General features: G+C 44.0%; 5 protein-coding genes across 5 annotated transcripts; 3 read left to right on the forward strand and 2 right to left on the reverse strand.

The window, feature by feature from the left end:
• Positions 1 to 140: 140 nt before the first annotated feature.
• LOC131281400 (origin recognition complex subunit 1) lies at positions 141 to 3,855 on the forward strand. Its single transcript, XM_058310728.1, has 4 exons — positions 141 to 337; positions 411 to 596; positions 664 to 1,685; positions 1,770 to 3,855. The coding sequence occupies exons 1-4, from the start codon at positions 225 to 227 to the stop codon at positions 3,080 to 3,082; spliced, it is 2,634 nt and encodes an 877-aa protein (XP_058166711.1). The 5' UTR covers positions 141 to 224; the 3' UTR covers positions 3,083 to 3,855.
• On the reverse strand, positions 3,185 to 6,688 carry LOC131281399 (GPI ethanolamine phosphate transferase 2). Its single transcript, XM_058310727.1, has 8 exons — positions 6,537 to 6,688; positions 6,070 to 6,469; positions 5,812 to 6,000; positions 5,406 to 5,748; positions 4,355 to 5,336; positions 3,831 to 4,152; positions 3,595 to 3,752; positions 3,185 to 3,509 (listed from the first exon to the last, which is right to left on the reverse strand). The coding sequence occupies exons 1-8, from the start codon at positions 6,686 to 6,688 to the stop codon at positions 3,269 to 3,271; spliced, it is 2,787 nt and encodes a 928-aa protein (XP_058166710.1). The 3' UTR covers positions 3,185 to 3,268.
• Positions 6,689 to 7,444: 756 nt separating this feature from the next.
• LOC131281402 (protein immune deficiency) lies at positions 7,445 to 8,586 on the forward strand. Its single transcript, XM_058310731.1, has 2 exons — positions 7,445 to 8,162; positions 8,232 to 8,586. The coding sequence occupies exons 1-2, from the start codon at positions 7,500 to 7,502 to the stop codon at positions 8,394 to 8,396; spliced, it is 828 nt and encodes a 275-aa protein (XP_058166714.1). The 5' UTR covers positions 7,445 to 7,499; the 3' UTR covers positions 8,397 to 8,586.
• A 54-nt stretch (positions 8,587 to 8,640) lies between these two features.
• LOC131288172 (proteasome subunit alpha type-4) lies at positions 8,641 to 9,979 on the reverse strand. Its single transcript, XM_058317287.1, has 5 exons — positions 9,854 to 9,979; positions 9,516 to 9,721; positions 9,151 to 9,448; positions 8,946 to 9,069; positions 8,641 to 8,871 (listed from the first exon to the last, which is right to left on the reverse strand). The coding sequence occupies exons 1-5, from the start codon at positions 9,854 to 9,856 to the stop codon at positions 8,723 to 8,725; spliced, it is 780 nt and encodes a 259-aa protein (XP_058173270.1). The 5' UTR covers positions 9,857 to 9,979; the 3' UTR covers positions 8,641 to 8,722.
• Positions 9,980 to 11,808: 1,829 nt separating this feature from the next.
• Positions 11,809 to 21,578, forward strand: LOC131281490 (A disintegrin and metalloproteinase with thrombospondin motifs adt-1-like). Its single transcript, XM_058310825.1, is given in 13 exon segments — positions 11,809 to 11,979; positions 16,679 to 16,751; positions 17,890 to 18,018; positions 18,021 to 18,978; positions 19,049 to 19,177; positions 19,245 to 19,494; positions 19,557 to 19,843; positions 19,917 to 19,968; positions 20,031 to 20,490; positions 20,558 to 20,811; positions 20,895 to 21,158; positions 21,259 to 21,460; positions 21,523 to 21,578. Coding segments are annotated over 13 exon segments (3,285 nt in total).
• Positions 21,579 to 21,855: the final 277 nt, after the last annotated feature.

The following is a 21,855-nucleotide window of genomic DNA, read 5'->3' on the forward strand; positions in this document are numbered from 1 at the left end:
ACATGCAAATCGTAACATTTTCTATTTTAACAAATAAGTTTAAAAACATTCGTCGTGCGTACATCTTAAACACTACCCATCTTGTTCGTAAGATCGCGCCAAAACACCCTTCATAAACATCATTCCGTTCGCAGGTTTCGAATCGGTCACAAGTGGTGTTGGCGATCTCTTGCTAAAAAGTGCTTCTGTTTTATTAAGTTTTACCCAGCTGTTACTGTTTAAAAATGAAAACAAAATCGTTCAACAATAACACCACCAGCTGCCCCATTACGTGGATTGGCAAGCAGTATGATCCGGAGATCACCACAGTCAAACATCGCAGTGCCATATTCTACTCGTAAGTGCAGACGGTGAAGATGGGAAGAAAATGAGATTTTAATGACCATTTTCATTCGTTGTTCTCCCACAAGGAAATGTATTTTCGGTGCGATGACTTTGGAGGTGGGAAACTGTGTACTTGTGTCCAATATAGATTCGGCCGAACCGGACTCGGTCGATGGCTGCGACGTGGCCCGAATTGTACATATGTATGAAGTCTTCAATGTACCGTGCACCAAAATGGATCCTTGTCGTGCGATCGTGCAGTGGTATTCAAGGTAGGTTTCGATTGCCGTAAATCCGTTCACCGGCAATTAGTAACATAGCTTAATGGCACTTTTGCAGACCCAACGGATTACCTAAAACAATCACCGGGGATGAAAATTATTCCTTTGATCCACGGGAAGTGGTTGAAGACTCCCGTTTTAACCCGGACATATCGATCGAGACCATCTTCAGTGCCTGCCGGTTGGAGAAAGTATCGGTACAGGCAAACTTGGCCGAGATTTTGTCAACATCTACTGCCCGTTGTCCGGTGTTTTTCGTGCGCTATAAATTGGAGAAATCGTCAGCCAGGAAATGGCACCTTGAACCGTTGATTCCTAGCTTTGAGTCTAGGACACCGAGCAGGAGAAAGACAATGCTGGACAAATCGAACCAACCGATGGTCCTCGGGACCCCAAGAACTCCTAAGTTGAAACTCACTCGTACGAAGTCGGTGGAAAACATTGTAATGCTTAGTGAGAATCATAGGGAAAAAATTCTCGAAGATCGTTGGGCTGTAAAATTGATCGACGTCAAGAGCAGCAACATTGACCTCATTACCAACGCACTCAGCGAGGTCGATATCAGTGACGACGAACAAAATGTGTCGCCAAGGAAACAATCGAAGATGCACAGAGAAAAGAGAAGCTCTATGAATTTTAAACGAAATCTTGACGCAAGCTTTCATGTGACCGATGATGGAACCGATGACGATTGCTTGAATTATTCCATCATAAATGATAATGCAAGCAACACTTCAAACATGAAGATAAAATTACGTTTATCGGAAAACCAAAAAAATCCTGAAACTCCCAGGTCACTGAGGAAAAGAGTTACTTCCGGTTCGATGCCAGTCGAACACGTTTCTCCTCCGAAGTGTCGTAAATCGTTGCTTCTATCGGAAGTCGAACCAGTTGGCACTCCATCCGCAAGCACTCGTCGCAAGAGTATCCTTAAGACACCCAGCACCAACACCAAGTGCCAGGAGAGTGTAGCAACACCGAAGAGGAACATTCAACTGTCGAACATCGTTGAAGAATGTGGGAATGGACGGCGTGTGTCGCGGGTGCTTGAACTGACGCCGAAAAAAGCGCAACCGGAACGTGCTGCAGACGACGAACAGTTTACTCCCAAACGTCGAGGTCGGTCCTCGTCGATTGGCCGGGAGCAACCGATGGTGTTGGTAGACGAGGAACCGAAAACGCCCAAACGTCGGGGACGTCCTTCTTCGGTTGGCCCTAGCCTATCGTCCGGAAAGGATAAAGGGACACCTAAAAGCGCCAGCAAAATGAAATTAATTAGGTCCGGAGCCATCAAGCCAAATATTCACTCGCGCGATGCGCCGGTTGAGGACGGCGCAAACGATCTAGCAATTGCACGTGAGCGGCTGCACGTTTCCGCCATTCCGACCAGCCTTCCGTGCCGGGAGAAAGAGTTTGATGAAATATACAACTTTCTAGAGAGCAAAATCTACGACGGATGCGGTGGGTGTATGTACGTTTCGGGCGTGCCCGGTACGGGCAAAACGGCAACAACCACGGCAGTCATTCGGTCGTTACAACAACTTTCGGACGACGAAGAAATACCCAAGTTTGACTTTATCGAAATCAACGGAATGCGGTTGACGGAGCCACGACAAGCGTACGTGCACATCTATCGCCAGTTGACGGGGAAAACACTTGCCTGGGAGCAGGCGTACAATTTGCTGGACAAGCGGTTCACCACAAAGGCACCCCGGCGCGTAACGACGGTGCTGCTCGTCGACGAACTCGACATTCTGTGCAACCGTCGGCAGGACGTCGTGTACAATCTGCTCAACTGGCCTACTTTGTCCACCGCGCAGCTGATCGTAGTAACCATCGCCAACACGATGGATCTGCCCGAGCGGTTGCTGATGGGAAAGATCGCGTCCCGCCTCGGTCTGACCCGGCTAACGTTTCAACCATACAACTTCAAGCAACTGCAAGAGATTGTGATGGCCCGGTTGACCGGTACAAGCGCTTTTAACAGTGACGCCGTGCAGCTGGTCGCCCGTAAGGTTGCAGCTGTTTCGGGTGATGCAAGACGCGCACTTGATATCTGCCGTCGGGCTACGGAGCTGGCCGATGATCAGTCGCAGAAGACCAACCAAGAGGTAACGGTTTCGATGGTGCACGTTCAGCAGGCGCTGGCTGAGATGATCGCCAGTGCAAAGGTTCAAACGATTCGATCCTGCTCGCTTATGGAGCAACTATTCCTGCAAGCAGTTACGGCCGAGGTCACTCGTACTGGTATCGAGGAATGTAACTTTCTTGGCGTTTATGCACAGTTCGAAGCACTCGCTGCATTTTCTGGCATCACCGTGCCCAATCCGGGGCGTGCGATGGCTATCTGCGCACGGCTCGGTGCTTCCCGTTTGTTAATTTGTGAGACTGGCAGAAACGATATTTACCAGAAAATTCTCCTCAACGTCAGTACGGACGATGTCCACTATGCGCTTCAGGCCAGCAAACTGCTGTAAACATAACTTGTTTTTTTAACTACACCTAGACGAAGATGGTTTTAATTTTGTGTGAGTTTAATAAGTTTCGCAAAAGACTGTAGATTCTATGTTAGGATTAAGAAGAACAAATCTATTGACACAACTTTAATTTTAAATTCTTGCTTTATCGCGCATTATAAACTTTATTTAATCTTATCGTCCACATTAGTTGGTACCATTTGTCTTCAGTAAACACATGACTAGAATGATTTTTATCAGAACCAACCACACGTGGAAATATTCGTACATTAACTTTGGTGAGAATACGGTCCACACGAATATGTGATCTCGCAACACTGTCGCCACTATGATAAAGAAGCTTACGGGTAACATCGTCAGAGAGTTGGTCAGCGATAGAATCCGACGTCGGGAGCTCAACCCGTCCGATTCCACTCGGGGCATTTGGCTATGATGATAATAAAGAAAAAAAGAAACTGTTTTAGAATACACTTGAAAAGATTTGTTTATGCCACACTTACTTTTCACTGTACTTCGCATTGAACAGATGATGAATTAACATAAGAAAACTGAGGATAGGTCCGCTGTACGTGTGCAGGGTTAGGAAGATTCCGACACGAACAATATCGAAATGGTTCAGACCCACGTACCCGGCGTTGAGATCGATTGTGGCCAAACTGTTTGAATTGCCCTGGAAAAAGATGCGAAGCGTTTTTTTTTTTAATCTCTATAAAACAAAATAAAAAGTAGCGTAAGTTTGTCGCATTACCTGATAAAAATAAAATGCTTTACCCAACCAATAGTGTATGATCACTTTGAACATAAGGTTAGTATCCGAATGCTCTATCACACGATCGATTCGTTGTATTAGGAATCTACTCGAGGCCATTAGTACACCGACGAGCAGTACATTGTGCGGTTTGTGCAACAGTGCGGATAACAAAGCGACGATAATCAGACAATTATCATACAGCTCGGTGGATCGCTTTGGGTTTCTGCGGCCCATCACCAACCGGTACATCTTTGGCAGGAATCCGATGAAGAATATTTCCAGGAGATTAATCCAAAATATTGTGAGACAAACCGATGAACTGTGAAAAAAGAAAAGAAAATATTCATAAGTTTGTTCACAATAATAGGTTGTTGTTGAGTAATGATTCAAGAATCTAAATTAAACCACAAATTTCAAATCTGCATATTCAAACTGAGTGACTAAAAAGCCTCCATATCGTTACGTTAGACAAGGTAAACTAATAATAAGAAAAAAAATTATTACATTTTCATTGTACTTACTTTGGAGGATTACGCCCGAAAAAACTGACCGCGCCCGTTACGGCTCGATAGTAGTAGATCAGCAGAGCCGCAGTTAACGAAAGCACATTCGTAAGTAACCCTCCGAGGCAGCAGATTTGATACACCAAAAAGAACAGCCCAACAGCCATACTCAAGCTCAGCCAAACTTTGTTTCCATCGCTGGCTAACCAGTCACCCACATCAGGAATATGTTGCCACTTGTCTCCGGTTTGATTGAAGCGTCGAATGAGAACATGAACGCACAAGAAAGCGACCGAAGAGATGCAGAATTGGTTGCGCTCATCGCGACAAACGTCGATTAAGGCGGCATCCGTTTGTGGATGGTTGATCATACCGATCGTGTGGTTCATTATTTGTAGCTGCTGTATGGTTAGCAGAACCATGATTGAGCTAGTAAAATAATACCACGTTTGGTGCTCTTCTTCGACGAACGAACTACTTCCCAGCGAAAGGCAATGGAAGACTATGCCAAACCATAAAGCCAAGGTTTTGTAAGATGGAATGTTTCGTAAATTCAGTCTTTGGACTTCAATGCCTTTCAAAAGAACCAATATTAACCACCAGATAGTGGAAAGAATTGAGGCTAGGCCGACTAGAGCAGCATCTAACGCATAATTTGGAACGGATAACTGTTTCTCAAAGGATAGTATCTTAAGAAATACAAAAGTAATTATGCACAAACAAACGGCTGGAAACAGTTTGGGATGCAAAGAAATCGTTTCCGTGCTTGGAGTTTGTAAAATTTGGAAAAACGCCATAACGGTACACGAAATACTCAGCGTGGCTCCAATTACGATGAATACCAAATCGTACCGAATGTAACTGGTAATAAGCTGTTCGGTCAGCTTTTTGGCTGCCGATGAGTACAGCATTAGCGCTCTTTTGTACGATGCAATGTTCGTTGTATCTTTCATAAACGAAACGTGTAGTCTTTTCGCTTCTTCAAAATTCTTGTACATATCTGTAAGGTAACAAAAACTTGGTTACTTTCAAATTTATAAACAATCCTTCTTCAATTTACTGTGCATACCTGTTGCATGCAATCTATCCATCATAATTAATTCCGTTTTGCTGATGAGTCTTTGGGTGTTATAGTACAATGCATAGAGCTTATCTTCGTTGTCCAATCCCTGGAGCACTGGTTCAATCACTGACCCGATGGAAGCATGTGGTATTGCAACACCCGTGAGAATGGACATCGTTGGGGCTAAATCTATTTGCAAGAATATCTCATCACTCTTGCGACACTGATCGCTGACGACGACTAGTGGCACAATAGTTTCCGGTTGGGTCGATCCTCCATGGCCACCAGAGTCCCGCATACCATGATCACCGGTTATGATCAGTAATGGTTTTGTGAAATACTTTTTTTCCTACATAAGCAACATGTTAGATTGAGTATGACATGGTTCTGATGAGCATATTTTGCTTCTTACCCATTTATGCATGGTTTGATAAATAGTCTCTACAACTTGATCCATTTCCTGTAACTTTCCCGGCACTTTGTCGCTGAATGGTCCTTCCACGTGTCCAATGTGGTCCAAGCCAAGGTAATGTAATATCATTAGTTTCCAGTCATACATTTGTAGTTCTAAATTTAGAAATTTTGTTATGTTTTGATCGCCCTGTAATTTAAACACAAAACATGTATCATTAAGTTGTTATAGGGAAAAACGTGAAATCCAACAAATTACCTCATAAAAATCATTCACATACAGTGAATCTACATTCTCTCCCTGCCGATGGAACATATCCGGGAACATATTGGTCCATGTATTGTCCCCATAGAATACGGTCTTCTGTTGACGTTGCTTCATCTGGTAGAGAAACGTATCCAGCTTCATTTCGGGACTGCCCAGGTTTAGTATTACGTCCAGAAAGCTTGGTATGGCACCGGAGGTCATGGCTTTTATCCGGGGCATCGTCACCGTCGGTGGGTGCACCTTTAGTCGGTAAAGACATGCTTTGCCGTCGTCTACTAGCTTGTTGAGGAATTTAAAATTGGCTTCCTGTTCGATAAAGTCCACCCGCAACGCATCGATAAGCATAAACACCGCCCGGGATATACGAGGTTTGTAACTGTTTGTATCAACGCTGTAATAATGAGAAGGATTATCTAAAACTGTGTTGAAGGCCGTAGTTGGAATCAATCCAATCATACCTCGCATTTTCCACACTCCGAGGCAATTCGTTCAAGCTAGATTTTGTGGAAGGCGAAAATGATAGCGGAAAAAATCCGTAGCAAAATAAACTGAATGAAAACAAGAACACTAGAAAATTGAATACTGCGATGTGCGCTAGTTTCACGTTCATTGCAAATTTGCTGAATGATAACTTAAACAACTTTCAGTTTCATTACACCGGTCGGTTGATTTGCACTTTCTTTCGCTTTGTAAAATCTAAACAACACAATTTTTGATATTTTGACGGTAGCTTAAGCTGAACATGAACAAATTTGTTCGTAAACAACAACAAAAGCCTGGTTGCCAGAAGAACACATTTTTTGGCATCTAAACTTTTTTAATTCTATGTTTCGATATTTTGTAAGAATATTCATTTTTGTTAATTGCTGACCAACATCATGGTGCTTATTTTAAAATAGGACTTCTATTTAAATACAGTTGGTCCCCGCAGTACGCGAATGTTTGGGACCGAACGCAATAGCGTATATCGAATTTTCGCGTATTGCGGATTTCCTCTGCCATATCGTTTATACCTCATATTGAAGAGTTGACACTGAGAGGGAACCGCTTATTTAACATATCTTTTATCCAAATAACTAATAAGTGTTCCATTTTTTATATTGCATAGTTATATCTCTGCTAAAAAATGCATATTAAAAACTTCATTCTACCAAAACAAAGTAAAATTGACTAATCAGAACTCGAGCAACGCTATGAGCTGTCAGTTTTAAAAAATCGCGTATTGCGAATTCGCGTATATCGAGTATCGCGTACTGCGGGGACCAACTGTATTATAATTCCAAACCAAGAGTTTTTATTCGAATGAGTCATTCGCCTGGCGGTTCGCAATTTGACAGTTGGACAGAACAACAAGATTCTTCGTTGATAAGACCTGTGGTGCTTGTTTAGAATTAGTCATTTTACTAAAAATCGCTTATAAAATGGTCAAGTTTTCCGACATTTTGGGGAATTTGTTCAACAAAACTGGTTCTTCAAAGCTAGAAACAGACGCTTCTCCATTGCCGCCAAGACCCAAAGGAAATAAAGGCAACACACCGTCAACCAGCACCAGCAGTATCACCACGCCAGAAGCAAACGGGGATTCCCAAACCGGCGATGCGGATGCGCAACCCATTGAAACACTACGACCGGATAACTCGACGCTTGTACCTGCGTTCCCTAACGCCCTGCAACCGATGCCGGACGGTAGTCTCACGCCAGCCTCCAGCGTTGTGAACAATTTTCAGCAAAACACCCTTGCGGCACCACAAACATCCATATCAAACACAACTGGAATGCAAGTTTTCCAGATCAAAAACTCTAGCAATCTCCACATCGGCAACAGTTTCACCTTCAACAATCCAGTAAAGGATGAATGTGCCTCAACGAGCGGTTTATCGCAGGCGTCCAACGTAAAGTGGGCCAATTTAAAGCTATCCAATACCATTTCACAAATGATGTTGAGCCAGGAAGAGGTGGACACGGAAGTCTTGGATGTCATTTCCCGCCATTTGGGTTACGAATGGAAGAGATTTGCTCGTAGGCTGGAGTACTCGGATGGACAAATTGATGCATTCGAAGCAGATCATCCGACACTGTCGGAGGTAGGTCGTTTACGGTATGTTAATTATGGCCAGAATTCAAACGTTTCCTTCTTTGCTTGTTCTTTTTAGCAAATCTATCACTTTGTACTAGATTGGACTCGAAACGATGATGATCCGACTTTGGGCAGACTTGTTACGCTGTTATGGACTAATAAACATAAAGAAACAGTGTACTACATCAAGCAAATTTGGAAGAAGAAAAAAGAAGCCTATATCAATGAAAGTAATAGTTAAGATCTCTACGTTTCACAACATTCCACATCAAACGAGATCATAATTAAGCTTTTTTACCATTAGATTGTGATACGGACAGTAATGTTGTTCGAAATAAGTGCCTTTTCCAATTACAATCCAAATTTGTATGCTTCAAGCGTTTTACGAAAATAATTATACGGTTATTCAATTACAAATTAAATAAAGAATACATTAAGAGTAAAAAAAACATGAAAAAAGTCTCTTATGAACAAACAAAAAAATGTATCGAATGAAAGCACTCTTGTGCTCGTTTATTTTAATATTTAGTGTCCCCACCGCAATGTAAATTAAATTTCATTTGCATTTTACGATTTCTGGCCCAACTTTTCCTTCTTCGCCGCTTCTGCCTCAGCTTCAGCCTTCTCGTACTTAGCGATCAAAGCGTCGACCTCGCCGCTGGATAGAATTTTGATGACCGTTTTATTGTTTTCCCGGGTGAGAACAGCCATCTCAACTGTTAGAAGATGAAAAGGTGATCGAGTTCAATCAAACAAACGTCCATCAAAACAAAAACAGGTTAATACTTACTCTTTTCAGACGTTAGCTTAGTCATGTCCAGGGTCTTTGAAAGAACCTTTACTGCCAAATCTTGAGCTTGTAACAGCGTAATATCGCTATCGCTTAGCTCCTGTTTCAATGCGGAAACTGCGGCCTAGAATGTTATTCAAAGAAATAATATAAGTAAACTTTATGACGAAATGCATCTGCAAGTAACATTGGAACAAACACAAACCGCCGAATTATTGCCAATACAAGTAGCCTTCCAGCCACCATAGTTTCCACTTGGGTCAGACTGATACAACTGGTATCCGTAGTGTTTGTCCCAACCCATGTACAGAATCGAGACACCAAACGGACGCTTTCCACCGTACTGCGTGTATGCCTGCTTCACGTCGCAAAGATGGGAAACCAGCTGCTCGCAGGGCATCGCTTCGCCGTAGTTCAGCTGATACCGTTGAGCGATAACTCGCAGCAAGTTAGTAAGCACATTTGCATCCGAGGTAATGCCGGCCACAGAGCAGACCATATCTCTACAAAAAGGAGAACAACAAGTTATGCTCCCCAAAAAGTTCCTTAAATGTCGTCATCGAAACATACTCGTTCAACTTGTAAATCTTTTCTGAGAAGATTACATTATCCAAAAGCTTGTTTGTGTTACGACGCTCGGCAGCCAACAGGATGCCGTCCTTTGCAAGGATTCCAAGCGACGTGCCGGCATGCGAAATAGCTTCCATAGCATACTCCACCTGGTACAGCCGACCTTCCGGCGAGAAAATAGTGGTTCTGGAATCATAACGACGGGCCTGTGGAGAAGAAGTGAGTTTGCATAAATTCAACACACTATAACCTCAAAGTAGTAAGCGGCATCACGGAAGCAAAAGGGATGTAAATGGTTGGCCTTTGCACTTAGGCAGCAGTATGAAGAGTGTACTTACCATTTTTAATTAGTTTTAACAATGGAAAGCTTTACTAAACTAAGTTTAATGATAATTGAACGTAGATCGATCCTTCGGATACAACGCAGCGACCAAAACAATTTCGGCGACTCAGCGTTGTAGAGTTGGCAGCATCAAATTGCACCCATAAGTCCGACCCGTTCCTGGCAATCTGATGAAACGGAATGGAATAAAACATTATTTGAACATGATCTATTACCGTGAGAACTATGTTCATTCTCTATATATTATAATATAGAACTATATTTGCTCTCAAAAATCATAAAATACATACAATTTCTGTGAAGATTCATACGAACCAAGTTGGTTCCTAATTCCGTTCTTCTGATGCCAACACTACAAACACAGGAGTTAATGAACTGTCATGTTGATAGCTGCCCCTATGAAAATAATCCCCCAAGCGGGAGCGCAATTTTTAAAAAATCTAACGAACACGTGTTGTACACATTTGATACCGACACAATAGATTGTAGAATTTCTGAATAGTGTGATGGGGGCATATGGCCTTAGTTGCCAGCCCTTTACCCTCACTTTTCCCTTCAGGTCTACATCACCAGGTTAGCTGGCGAAGGCCCAGGAAGTTGGATTCAACAGCCGTACTGGTGTAAATCCTCACAGACTAAGAAGAAGAAGAAGAATATTGTAATGAAAAAAGGTATACGAGAGACGAATTTATAGTGATTTATCTTAATTGTGTTCGTTTAATCAAACAAATTGTCTTGCTCTGCAAATGAAACCCTCAATTGTGCCTCTTTTCGTATAATATTAACATCTACGTAATAAGATACTATAAGTAAGATAATAGGATCTATTTTGTATGGAAGTCGTTCCTAGGACGGATAGAACAAATTTCCAATGATGAGTGCACCCACTAAATCACACAGTGATACGCATTTTTGTTTGACATTAGTTTAAGTAAACTGCCCATGACAGAGCTAAGATTAAAGGAACCCTAATTGATGTGACTTCCAACTCTCTAACCTAATCAATTTATATTAATTAAGAGGGACTTTGGGATTAACCTTACTTCCTAAACTATTATCTTTTACAGTTCGTACCTTCTTGTGGCTGCATCCATTTCATATTGGTTTCTATTGGTTCTCTTGGACAATTCCTATCATTGTCCAAAACAGAGACGTGCTTTCCAGCCAAAGCCCTCTAACCAGCATTGGTCGGTTACAATATCAAACAACAGCAGAGCATTAAAAGCTCACACTATTCAATTAGCATTCCGCAGAACGTGGAGCATTTATCGCGCGCGCGAACGGTTTAACGCGATGCTGCCAGAGCGAGACAGGCATTCGGGAGGAAAAATCGGTACGGAAAATCAGTTCAACCGGCGAATCGAAATCCCCTACCCCTCCTAGAGCAGGGATGCGCGATGCTTGCGGTCTATGCTGCTCGATGTGGAGAGCGCGATGGGCTCGACGCGGTAGCTCGGACGGAATGTTTATTTCAGTTAAATGCAAACGGTCGAGGTGTTCAAACGTCCCACGTGCGCGCTGCTCTACGCCTACGCCGGTGGCCGCTGAAGTGGTTTGAGCTCCAACGACTACAAACAATAATAATTGTGCGTTAAATTGGGCTCATCATAAAGCGAATTTCGAGTGAGGTGGTACACCGTGCCGGTCGATGTGTAGGGTAATGCTCCTCCGCTGGTGCTAGAATAAAGCAGATCATTCGCGGATCAACGGACTGGCACTGCGTCGGAGTCAGTCGTGTAGAATTCGTTGTTGTGTCACCTGGCTCGCAAGGCTCGTCTCGCAAAGGAAGTGATGTTAGGAGATTTAAAAATGAAGATTGTATAATAACGTTTCCAACGGTAAATTGAGCCAGCAACGTGAATCGGCGCGACAGTTTCCTCCAATGCGCACAAGTGCACCCGTGCAGCGCTGGATGTCATCGAAATCCCGAAGCTATGTGAAAAGTGAAAAATGTGGCCACCACGACTCCAACCACCGTTCCGCACAGCTGTTGACTGCGCCATGCTACACCTCGCTGCACTGCTGGCGATTATCTTGCTAGCCGCCTGCTACCACAGGCCCGTCCACTGCCTTCACCTGGATGTAGAAAAAGTGAACCACTTAGTGTTAGATAATACGAAGGTGAGAAGCTATGTTTTTCCCGTTTGTTGTGGATGCGAGGCCTGGGTTGTGCATGCATTCTGATTTTCGTTTCTTTAATTTGCTTACCACATGCACTAGCAGCTTCTATTATTTACAGTTAGTGCAACATTCATTATATTATCTTCAGGATCTCGCACGTTTCGTTTCCAAACAGTAGGAGATACTACACTTTTCCTTTCACTTCGGTTTCCGCCTGTTTTGCATTTTTTTTTTTTAATTGCACCGTAGTACCCTACAACTTATTTAATTCAAGTCAAGGTGCTATATGGAATACATTTTCATTTAAAATTATAAAAACTTTCAATTTACATCTTTTGCTTCCAAAATTTACATCTCTTGTGGCATATCTCTTGCCAGATTCTTTTGCGTGTCCCCTACGAAGGTCGTTAAATTGTCGAGGTCGTCGGTGAACGGAAAAGGGAAGCATCTCTTCATGCCAGGTTTAAACCTGCTAGACAGAAAAAAACACCTTCAAGTAATGCTTCCTCGTAGCTCCGTTTCCTCCTATTGTTTCGGTTGCTTTAAATAGTCAAACCATTTTATCCCACAATCCGTTCCGGCGGTATCTCGAGGCAATGAAGTCATTTATTCGTACTGAGAGTCAAATTTTATGGAAATGTTTTTTTTTTCAAACTAGGCAAATCAAAAATAAACTCGTTAAAAATCTAAGAATGTCTTACCCACGAGTTTATAAGTTTTTTGATCGAATGAAATGTTTCTAACATTCAATATAACGTGGCCGCTACCTTTGCCATTGTAACGGATTAGTTAACCAGCTTATGCTGCGAGCGGACTGTGGCCAAACGGCCACATCGCCCATGCTCGTGATGCTCACGCTCATATCGCAAAATATACATCGATTCAGAACGACCCGGCGGTACAGGTGGGCTGGTCGGGTCGCAGATCGGCGGTTTCAATGACCTGGATTCTAATTACACGCTGCCGGAGCCACGTTTGTCACACGAAAGTTTACTCAACTCATTGGCCCATCAATAATCGCGAATGGACGCCGGTCATTCACGGTGCGTTGAACATTCTGCCTGCTGCTGTAGGCTACGGGAGGGTGAGGAGGGAGGGGGATGGACTAGAAGGTTGATTGGCCTCGGCGGGTGGTCTCTACAATTGCCACCAGGATCATGCGTACCGTTGAGGTACAAATTCGTTTCTAAATTATCATCCACAACGACGTCACTCAACGGTCATTGGTGTGTTTATTCAAAAAATTTTAAATTGACGAATTTTCTCCTCTTGATGGAAAATTTTGCTGATTCATTTGTTTGCCGTAAACGCGCGTAAACTCTTAATCGCTCCATTCTTCCCCGACGTCGCGACGATTATGTGCTCCAGGCGTGGAAACATAACACTTCGTTAACGCCGGCATGTCATCCGTGGGAGAGCATGTTCCGAACGAGTTGCGGTCAAAGGCAGGATGATAGTTTTCAGGTGAAAATTCAAATTTGGACTCCCTCAACTCGGCAGGCTGTTCGAAACAATGGGTTTAGCATTTTAACATTTTTTATTTTCGTATAATTTGAATGTCAAAAGCTCCACAACGATATCTTCTTGCACTTTTCGCTCTCGATTTTGGGGCTCGTTCTAGTGAAGGTGATTCTCGGAAAGGTTAATTTTGTTTCGTATTTTGAATGTTAATGCTATTGTTTCGCTGTAACCTGCTGTGAACTTGACACACGTGTGTGACAGAGTTCTACTTTTAGTTTGGCCATTCATTCCGTTTTCGAATTCCAACCGTCAAGTTGGCCTTGATTGATGAAGATACTCCCAAAAAAGCATGTTGCAACCGCGCGAAACATTAAAGCTCCATCACTTGACTTAAAAGGATGTAAAAACGGTTTGTGCTGTTTCGGGTTGCATCCATCCGCCCATCACCATTGCAGCGTGTCAGCAATGTTGATTAACACTTTTCTTGCAACGATTTTAATGGGATTCCTCGGGGCACAACTAATACCTGCAGTTTACCGGTTTCACTGCCATCATTGAGCGATTGTGGTGGCACGATCTTGGCGTCTCCATTCAACGGCATAAGTGATCGTAAAAGTGAAATTGTGTGCCATGCTTGCTCCATTAGCTTTTATCGCCGGGCAGCATTGTTGCGCAGAGCGAAAACCCTCCCGAGATGTGAACGCGTGGTAATAGGTCCATTTTTCGCGAACCACCCACTCCCGAGTGGAAAAAAATAAAACAGCCCTGCGTAGGTTTGATTTATCGCCAGCCTTCAATCTATTTAGCGCCCGAAAGCAACCGGCGCTGCTCGGGGGTTTTCGCCACACCGAGCACCGAAAATGTAAATTTTCCGATTCCGTCCACCAAGAAAACAGCACGCGCCCGCTTCTAAACATTATCGCCCGGTGCGCATCGCGCTGGAAAACGGAACGGATTCTCGTCATAGTCTCACGGGTCGGTTGATGTAACATGCTCCATAAAAACCACCGAAAAATGTCTGTCTTTCGACAGACCATTCCAGACACTTGCCGTTTGTCGTTGAGGTATCGGGGGCTTAAAATCATCACCCCCACGCCGATGGCCGGAGCTTCTGTCGGATGGCTTACGCCTGCGAAGAAGCGACTGCCAAATGGTGTGACCGTCGCAATATATTGTACGACATTTGGGGCTTCTGTACCGTAACTCATCGCCTACCGTTTGTGATTTAGCTGTTTGCATCAGAATTTGGGCGGGGAGAAGTAAAAACAAAATGTAATTAGTGTTGCTTCTCACGGCAGACGTTTAACGCTGTACGAACAGACCAATAGTGTTTCTGCTAGAGATGATCTTCCTTAAAGTTTGGGGTCCGATCTCCGTCCGCGCAGAAGCAATGCAATTATATACACGTTTATTGCTCGACTGACTGTGCAGAAGGGTACAGTGTTTCCAACTCATCAGCTTCGGGCTCGGAAAGCTCGGTAAGTTTCTTTTTTTCTCTGTAGAACCCCTTTCCGAAACATATGTCATTGCGCCGCCGGAGTTTTATGTAGTGTGTCCTAGTATAGGCGCCACGACGAGTGCAGGTTACACCAACCGGAACCACGCGCGCATGATGTAGTTGACCGAACATCGCCGCAATCATCTCTAATGGTTTGTTCGTGTGCAGGTCACGAACGCCTCGGCTCGCGGACGGAAGGCGGGAAAATCGGTGCTACACGCATAATGTTCCGATCTATATTTTAGAAAACACGCACTGCCTGATGAGGGTGAAATGGAAATGCAATCAAACTATAAACACACACAAAAAAGGCGACTAAATCCAACCGGTGCGGCACGTTAATTTATGCGATGTTCTCAGCCCTGTTTAGCCGCGTCCATGTCCGCTCCCATTGCGCACTTGCGGTTGTAAATATGTATGTAAAACACTGGTCAACACTACCAGCTGTGGTAAAACAGCATCTTTCTTATTTAAATTTTCATTATCATCCCGTCAGCTCTCCGTGGCCCCGAGAGGTGGCCGGGGCAGGTGGTGGTGTTCAACTAGGGTAATTAGGATGGGCAGTTTATGGTTAGCTTTCGGTCCGCAGTAGAGCTACTTTTGGGGGCGAGCATTGACGACGATTTATGGCCATGAAGTTGACCTAGAAGAGAACTTAACCGGGCAGAATAAGGTTGCGTGGAGCCCAACTGACGAGGAGGTGAGAACATTTAGAACATACTTCCGCATTGGGGAAGGTGGACAATGCCGGTGCCGGTTCCCACAGTGACCTTCCGCCCAGTGCAGGTTCCGTCGGTTTTACTTTTCATTGGTGCGAAATGAAAATCGGATTGAAACTAGATTTTATTGTTTTGACTCGGAGTAATTCTGCCAATTGAAAAATACCAAAATTATTCAAAATGATAAATTAAATAAATTTCCTGTTTTCTGTTGGAAAAACACCGTCCTTTCAAATTTTTTTTTTTGTGACATCGATCGAAATAATAACTTGATAAAATTTTTAAAAAAACCGGTGATTTCAATAACGAGCCTAAGAATATTTTTAATTTCTTACTAAAACCACACTTTTACGTTCTGTAAAATGTTGAATGTATGTTTACATCTTTTGAACAATTTTCCCAAAACAACAAATGATCCGAAGTTTTAGAGAAAGGAGCCAATAGCCGTACATTTGACCTCAGGTTTAAATTTCATTTGACGCTCGAGACATTTTAAGCCAAGCTTGACACCGGGGAGAAAGGCCACATGCTAATGATAACCGGTGGGGTCTTCGCACCAATCTAACCTCCATACCCAATAGACCATTGCACAATGTACATTCATCAAAGCACGGATACAATGGACCCATGAAGGAAAAGAAATGTCCTAACCATTCTTTCAAGGTGCGCGCTCTCCGGTGCCTTTCTTTTCGCTGCATTCCATTAACTTTCTTCCGACCGATGCAGCTTGCAGCTGCAGCCGTAGAATGTTTGCGGTCGGTTTTCCGTTTGGTTTTCTCATGCCGCAGCGATGCAACGCTGCGATCTTCGCCGTCTCAAGCCATAACTTGGCAAACGATAGCCACCCATTAGAAGCATGCCATGATGATACCCTCTCTGCACGCCGGCGTGGGTGGCGATGATAACCGGCACGCGCCACAGCTGGATGGGAGGAGAGGGAGGCATTGTTTGTAAATGTGTGTATTGCATGAAATTTAACCTACAAATTGCTCGATGCCTCTGTTTTGTTCCTTTGTTGCAGATCGATGAAAGAAATTTGCATAATTTTCTCGCGGAACACGAACAAATGCTGCTGTTTGGCGACCGTACGGCCGGTGAGTATGCACAGGTGGCGCCGAGGACACGGTTGCAACACTTCGGTTAATAACGGACCGGCGATGCCCACCGGAAGGAGTTTTGATCGATTGACACATAGGCGTTTGGATCTGAACAAACGCCCACTGGACAAGCATCCATTGGTACCTGTTAGTGCGAAATCCGGGGAGGTCGTTTTTTGGCACAATAGTACAATTAACCCTGATATCTAGGACCAAACACTACGGTTGTGTACGACCAGAATGTTTTCTATTATGTATGGGAATCGATAGATTTTTGTGCTTAAACTTTAAACACAAAAATTCATCGATTCCTATGCAACGACCTACCCCGGTATGTTGGTCTACTATGTATGAAAAAGTATTTTTTACTTTTGAACTTTAGCGATTAGTTATAGTTTAGGTTTTAGAAAATGTTATATTGGGCTTTAGTTTAAATTTTTCAGAAACCTTCACGTGTACAAACATAATCTTGAACATAATTAATTATTTTTTCCCAGAAAGCGGAACTCTTCTAGCAACAGAATTGTTGCTTTTAAGTATTACAAAACACACCTGGATATATGGCCGTAGGTATTTGTGGTTAATTTTTGTAAAAGCAACGTTTAGGCTGTGAAAATTGGTATATATTGGCATATATTATGAATGTGTTTTATTTGTATTAAAATTGTATAAATTGAACTAAAATTACATATTAACAAAAGAAAAATAACCGCTTATTTTCACACCGATTAAAAAAATGGTAATATCGAAGAAGGTTAAAAAAACTAGCAAAAAGAAACCAGTTAATCTGGAAGATAAATAACGGAAGAAGTTTCAGAGAATACTTTACCATAACGGAAGAGTATTTTCTCCCATTGATGTGCACTTGCATTCGTTTTGGATGCTGCAATTGTGGATGGATTTGAGCAAACCCAACACCACTGTTAAGTAGTTTGGTACCAACCATTGGATTAGCTTGTCCAAAGTTCAAGTTCACGCCAGTTGGGTAACCGAACGTCTCGCGATCCGTTTGTGATGCACTGCGACCTGCCACAATAGTCGATCACTGCAACCCCTGGAACGTCCGCCCCGGATCGGTTTCGAAAAACGCCATTGTTCCTCCATGCACTTCAATGTTAACCAATTTGTTTTCCAGATGATTTCAAGATAGTTCATGTACGCCAACGAAAACGCCAAAGCAGGTCAGCGTCGGGTGGGGGATTTGTGCGGTTCAACATGAGCGACAGTGCCGGTGGTAAGCGGTCCCCAGGCGGGCATGGCGTGGAATGCCTTTGCTAAAGTACTGAACACTTTCCATTGCAGATGATAGCTTTTCGCTGCGACTGCAAAAGTCCGACATTCTGATCGATGAATCGTTTGCCTTCATTGAGAGCTTCGATAATGCGACGCAACTGTTGGACGATTCGTACGATCGAGTCCAGCGGTATAAGGATTGCTTCTATCGGAACGAGCGGGCGGCGTTCGATCTGTGCGAAGGCAACATCCGGGGTTTGATACGTTCGAACGCGTCCGATTTGGTGATCCATCCACTACCGGAACGGTTCGGTAGCGGGGCGCACGTCGTGCTGACCCGCAATAAGTCGCGGGACTCTTCCGGGGCGGGCCAATCTAGCGACCATTCACGTACCATGTTCGAGCCAGACATCACCGAAAGGGAACGCAGGCTACCCGGTGGCTTGATGGAGCGTCCGAGACCACGCCGACACATTACGGGCCACAGCGTTAAGGTGCCGGATGTGTTGCACATTGAGACTGCAATATTTATAGATAAGGACCTGTACCGGCACATGTCGAAGAACTATCCGAAAAACACCGAAGCCCACCTGATCCGGTTCGTGCTAGCGATGATAAATGGCGTGCAGCTGCTGTACAACCATCCATCGTTGGGCCACCCGATCAACTTTATCCTGAAACGGTTGGAGATACTGCACAACGACCCCAAGGATCTGCGCCGATCAAGCGACATTGATATCTATCTGAATAGTTTCTGCGGTTGGCAGCGAAAGCTCAACCCAATTTCCGATGCCGACCCGGTTCACTTCGATCACGCGGTTATCCTTACCGGGCTGGATCTGTTCGTGGTCAGCAAGAACGGGAAGGTGAGCAACCAGGTCGTTGGGCTAGCGCCGGTCGCTGGCATGTGCACGATCACTTCCAGTTGCACCATCAACGAGGGGAAACACTTTGAAAGTGTGTTCGTGGTGTCGCACGAGATTGGACACAAGTAAGTCTTGATGGAAAGTGCAGCCAGAAACTAGAGAACTCTTGCGAAAGGATGTTGATTTCCATTACAGCTTGGGTATGCGTCATGATACGTCGGATAATAACTGTGATCCCAGCTTGTACATCATGTCACCGACTTTGGGCAGTGGGAAAATTACCTGGTCCTCGTGCAGCCGTAACTACCTGAACACCTTTCTCAAGTAAGATTGTGTTTACTATGTGTTTTTACAAAACTCCAGTCTAAACTAACCCAAACTTTGTTACCAGAACGTCACAAGCGACATGTCTATTTGATCGAGGACACTACGGATCGTCACTGGATCACACCGGTGAAGGCAAGCTACCCGGGGAGCGATTCGATGCTGACCAACAGTGCCTGCTGAAGTACGGCAAGGACAGTACCAGATCAAAGTCCCAGGACCTAACCGACATTTGCCGCGATCTGCACTGTCAGCGAGATCGCTACACTTGGACGTCGCACCCGGCACTGGAGGGCACGAGCTGCGGGAAGTTGATGGTGAGTACGAATACGTAAAATTTCCTTTTCGATCTTTTCAACATTAATTCCTTACCTCACAGTGGTGTAGAAGCGGTGTTTGTGCCTCAAAAATTCCCGGTCTGACAATACAATCGACCGGGAAGCATATAACCGCTTTTAAAACAATCGATAAGAAAACCTTCATCGAAGGGTTAAAGTTCGCCAGCTTACGGCAGGACATTTCGAGAACGTTGAACACAATCCCGACCTGGGACAGCTGGAGCGAACCAACCGAGTGTGTTTCGGGATGTCTGTACGGCGAGTCGGGTAGATTGAAGGAGGGCAGTACGGGTTTACGGCAATTTTCCAGGAAATGTCTTGACAAACGGTGAGTGTTAAAAAGATGTTCCTTTTGTTCCCCTTATATAGCGTGTTTTACCGATACATTTTGTTTTCCGCAGTAAAAATTGTTCTGGATTTACTCGAAAGTATGAAGCGTGCATCGCCAAGCAGGTGTGTACTTAAGGAATCATTGGTTGTGTTTATTTTTCAAACCATTTTTTCCAATCGTATAGTGTTACAATATTGCTCGTACGACGATTCTGGAATTTTCCAACCAAATTTGTGGCCGTGCGAAGGAGTTTGATGCCGACATCATCGGATTCGGGCTGCAGAAGGTTGCCGAAGACCCGGAGGACTCGTGCAAGGTGTTCTGCGAGACCAAGTCTGGTGTACCGAAGACGAAAAGTTGGATCTACCCTGACGGTACGGCGTGCAAGGTACGGAACGGGGACTTTGACGATGCGTACTATTGTGTGAGCGGACGATGCGAACGATTTAGCTGCAACAATACCTCCAATAATTACTACCGCCTTGAGGCAACCGTATGTACCGAGTCTTACCAGTACGGCGAGCGTAACGGCAATAGCATACATCAGGAGAACGGACGGGACTATAAGAGTTTGCCGTTGAACCATCCAAATCAACCGAGCAGCCAGAATGATCGCAGGGTGGAAAGCTCAACACAAAACTCGGGTGAGTACAGGAGTAATTGCTGAAAACTTTTTACAACTTTTAACGAGCCGAAATTTTATAGTTCTAGAGGTGAACAACTTTACGGCACATAAACCGCACCCGGAAACGAATCGTTTCAAGGAAAAAGCGGACATTTTCGGCCGTTGGCAAGAGCGTCATTCCGAGTTCAACAAGTTGTCCGAGCTTCAAGGGCGTAAGCACAGCTGGGAGGTGAAATCGGGATGTCACTTCAGCTGCATGGAGCTAGGAAAGGGCGTGCAAATAGTTTCCTCATCGGTGGGAACCAACACAAACATTCAACTTTGCACCGCCAATACGATAGTTCGTGTCCCCGTAACCTACATCCTTCGCCATATCTATTCGCAAGGACACTGGCATGCTAACATTTATTCTCTTTGTCACAGGCATGTGATAAGGTGATGTCGACGTACGATTTTGCAACGCAACTTTGCAAACGATATCAGCAGAAGGTGACCGGTTTGTCCGGGATAGGCATGCAAATTGCACCGAGCATCGAAGATCCGGATAGGAGCTGCCGGGTCGCGTGCCAGGATACGTTTATACGGCACCGTTTCTATCTGGTGAATGGAGAGCAAGGGCACTTTCCCTTCGGGACGCGGTGCAACCACAACGAGCCGAACCGTTATTGTATCAATGGCAAATGTCTGGTAAGTTTTCTCAACGACAATCGGTAGCTTTGACCCAAATGAACTGAATATCGACCCCGCTTCTTGTTTGTCGTCTTGTGTATCGTTTCCTTACCGACAGCATTTCGGCAACGACGGCATACCCGTCAACGATTCTTACAATACTCTACCGAACATGCGGATTAAAAGGGCCCTCGAAACGAGGCGAAGCAAAAGGCACTTTGAGTACTTTGAACCGATCAACATTACAGAGCACATCAGTCAAGAATTTCTAGATAGTCTGATAGCGAGCATCAACTTTTCAAGAGAACGCAGTGAAAACAGTAACAAACCCAGAATTTTCGATGAATGAACATATTACTAATAATTTTTTTTTTAATAAAAGATATCATTTTAGAGGAGCACATCGATTTGAGGAATCCCGTTTATATCGACCCTTAAGCAAAAAGCCGTAGAGCTTCTTCTGCGTGATACCGAAACATACTGGCATGCAGCAATAGTTGCATGCATGGAACTGGTTATTTATTAATGATCCTTTTGTAATGTATTTATACTTTTATAAATGGTCCCAAAAACATTTTGGGGCCATATGCGTTTCAATAAATGTAAGGCAGTACACATTTCCAACTGTCGTTCTATTTTTAATAATAAATGATAGAAATTATTACTGTTTCTGTAGAATTCTCATTATTATATGACAAAGTATGACAATGATAAA

This window comes from Anopheles ziemanni, chromosome 2, assembly GCF_943734765.1.
Source record: "Anopheles ziemanni chromosome 2, idAnoZiCoDA_A2_x.2, whole genome shotgun sequence".
Classification (NCBI taxonomy): domain Eukaryota; kingdom Metazoa; phylum Arthropoda; class Insecta; order Diptera; family Culicidae; genus Anopheles; species Anopheles ziemanni.

What these genes read in the sequence shown, in the direction of transcription:
- LOC131281399 (XM_058310727.1), bottom strand. Translation starts at nt 6,688, where the DNA reads ATGAACGTGAAACTAGCGCACATCGCAGTATTCAATTTTCTAGTGTTC. An exon ending in CGGAGTGTGGAAAATGCGAG is followed by an intron (nt 6,470 to 6,536) that starts GTATGATTGGAT and finishes TCATTATTACAG; the next exon opens with CGTTGATACAAACAGTTACA. An exon ending in ATGTGAATGATTTTTATGAG is followed by an intron (nt 6,001 to 6,069) that starts GTAATTTGTTGG and finishes TTTAAATTACAG; the next exon opens with GGCGATCAAAACATAACAAA.
- LOC131288172 (XM_058317287.1), bottom strand. An exon ending in AAGATTTACAAGTTGAACGA is followed by an intron (nt 9,449 to 9,515) that starts GTATGTTTCGAT and finishes TCCTTTTTGTAG; the next exon opens with AGATATGGTCTGCTCTGTGG. An exon ending in TAAGCTAACGTCTGAAAAGA is followed by an intron (nt 8,872 to 8,945) that starts GTAAGTATTAAC and finishes ATCTTCTAACAG; the next exon opens with TTGAGATGGCTGTTCTCACC.
- LOC131281402 (XM_058310731.1), top strand. Translation starts at nt 7,500, where the DNA reads ATGGTCAAGTTTTCCGACATTTTGGGGAATTTGTTCAACAAAACTGGT. An exon ending in ATCATCCGACACTGTCGGAG is followed by an intron (nt 8,163 to 8,231) that starts GTAGGTCGTTTA and finishes TGTTCTTTTTAG; the next exon opens with CAAATCTATCACTTTGTACT.
- LOC131281400 (XM_058310728.1), top strand. Translation starts at nt 225, where the DNA reads ATGAAAACAAAATCGTTCAACAATAACACCACCAGCTGCCCCATTACG. An exon ending in CGCAGTGCCATATTCTACTC is followed by an intron (nt 338 to 410) that starts GTAAGTGCAGAC and finishes TTCTCCCACAAG; the next exon opens with GAAATGTATTTTCGGTGCGA. An exon ending in ATCGTGCAGTGGTATTCAAG is followed by an intron (nt 597 to 663) that starts GTAGGTTTCGAT and finishes GCACTTTTGCAG; the next exon opens with ACCCAACGGATTACCTAAAA.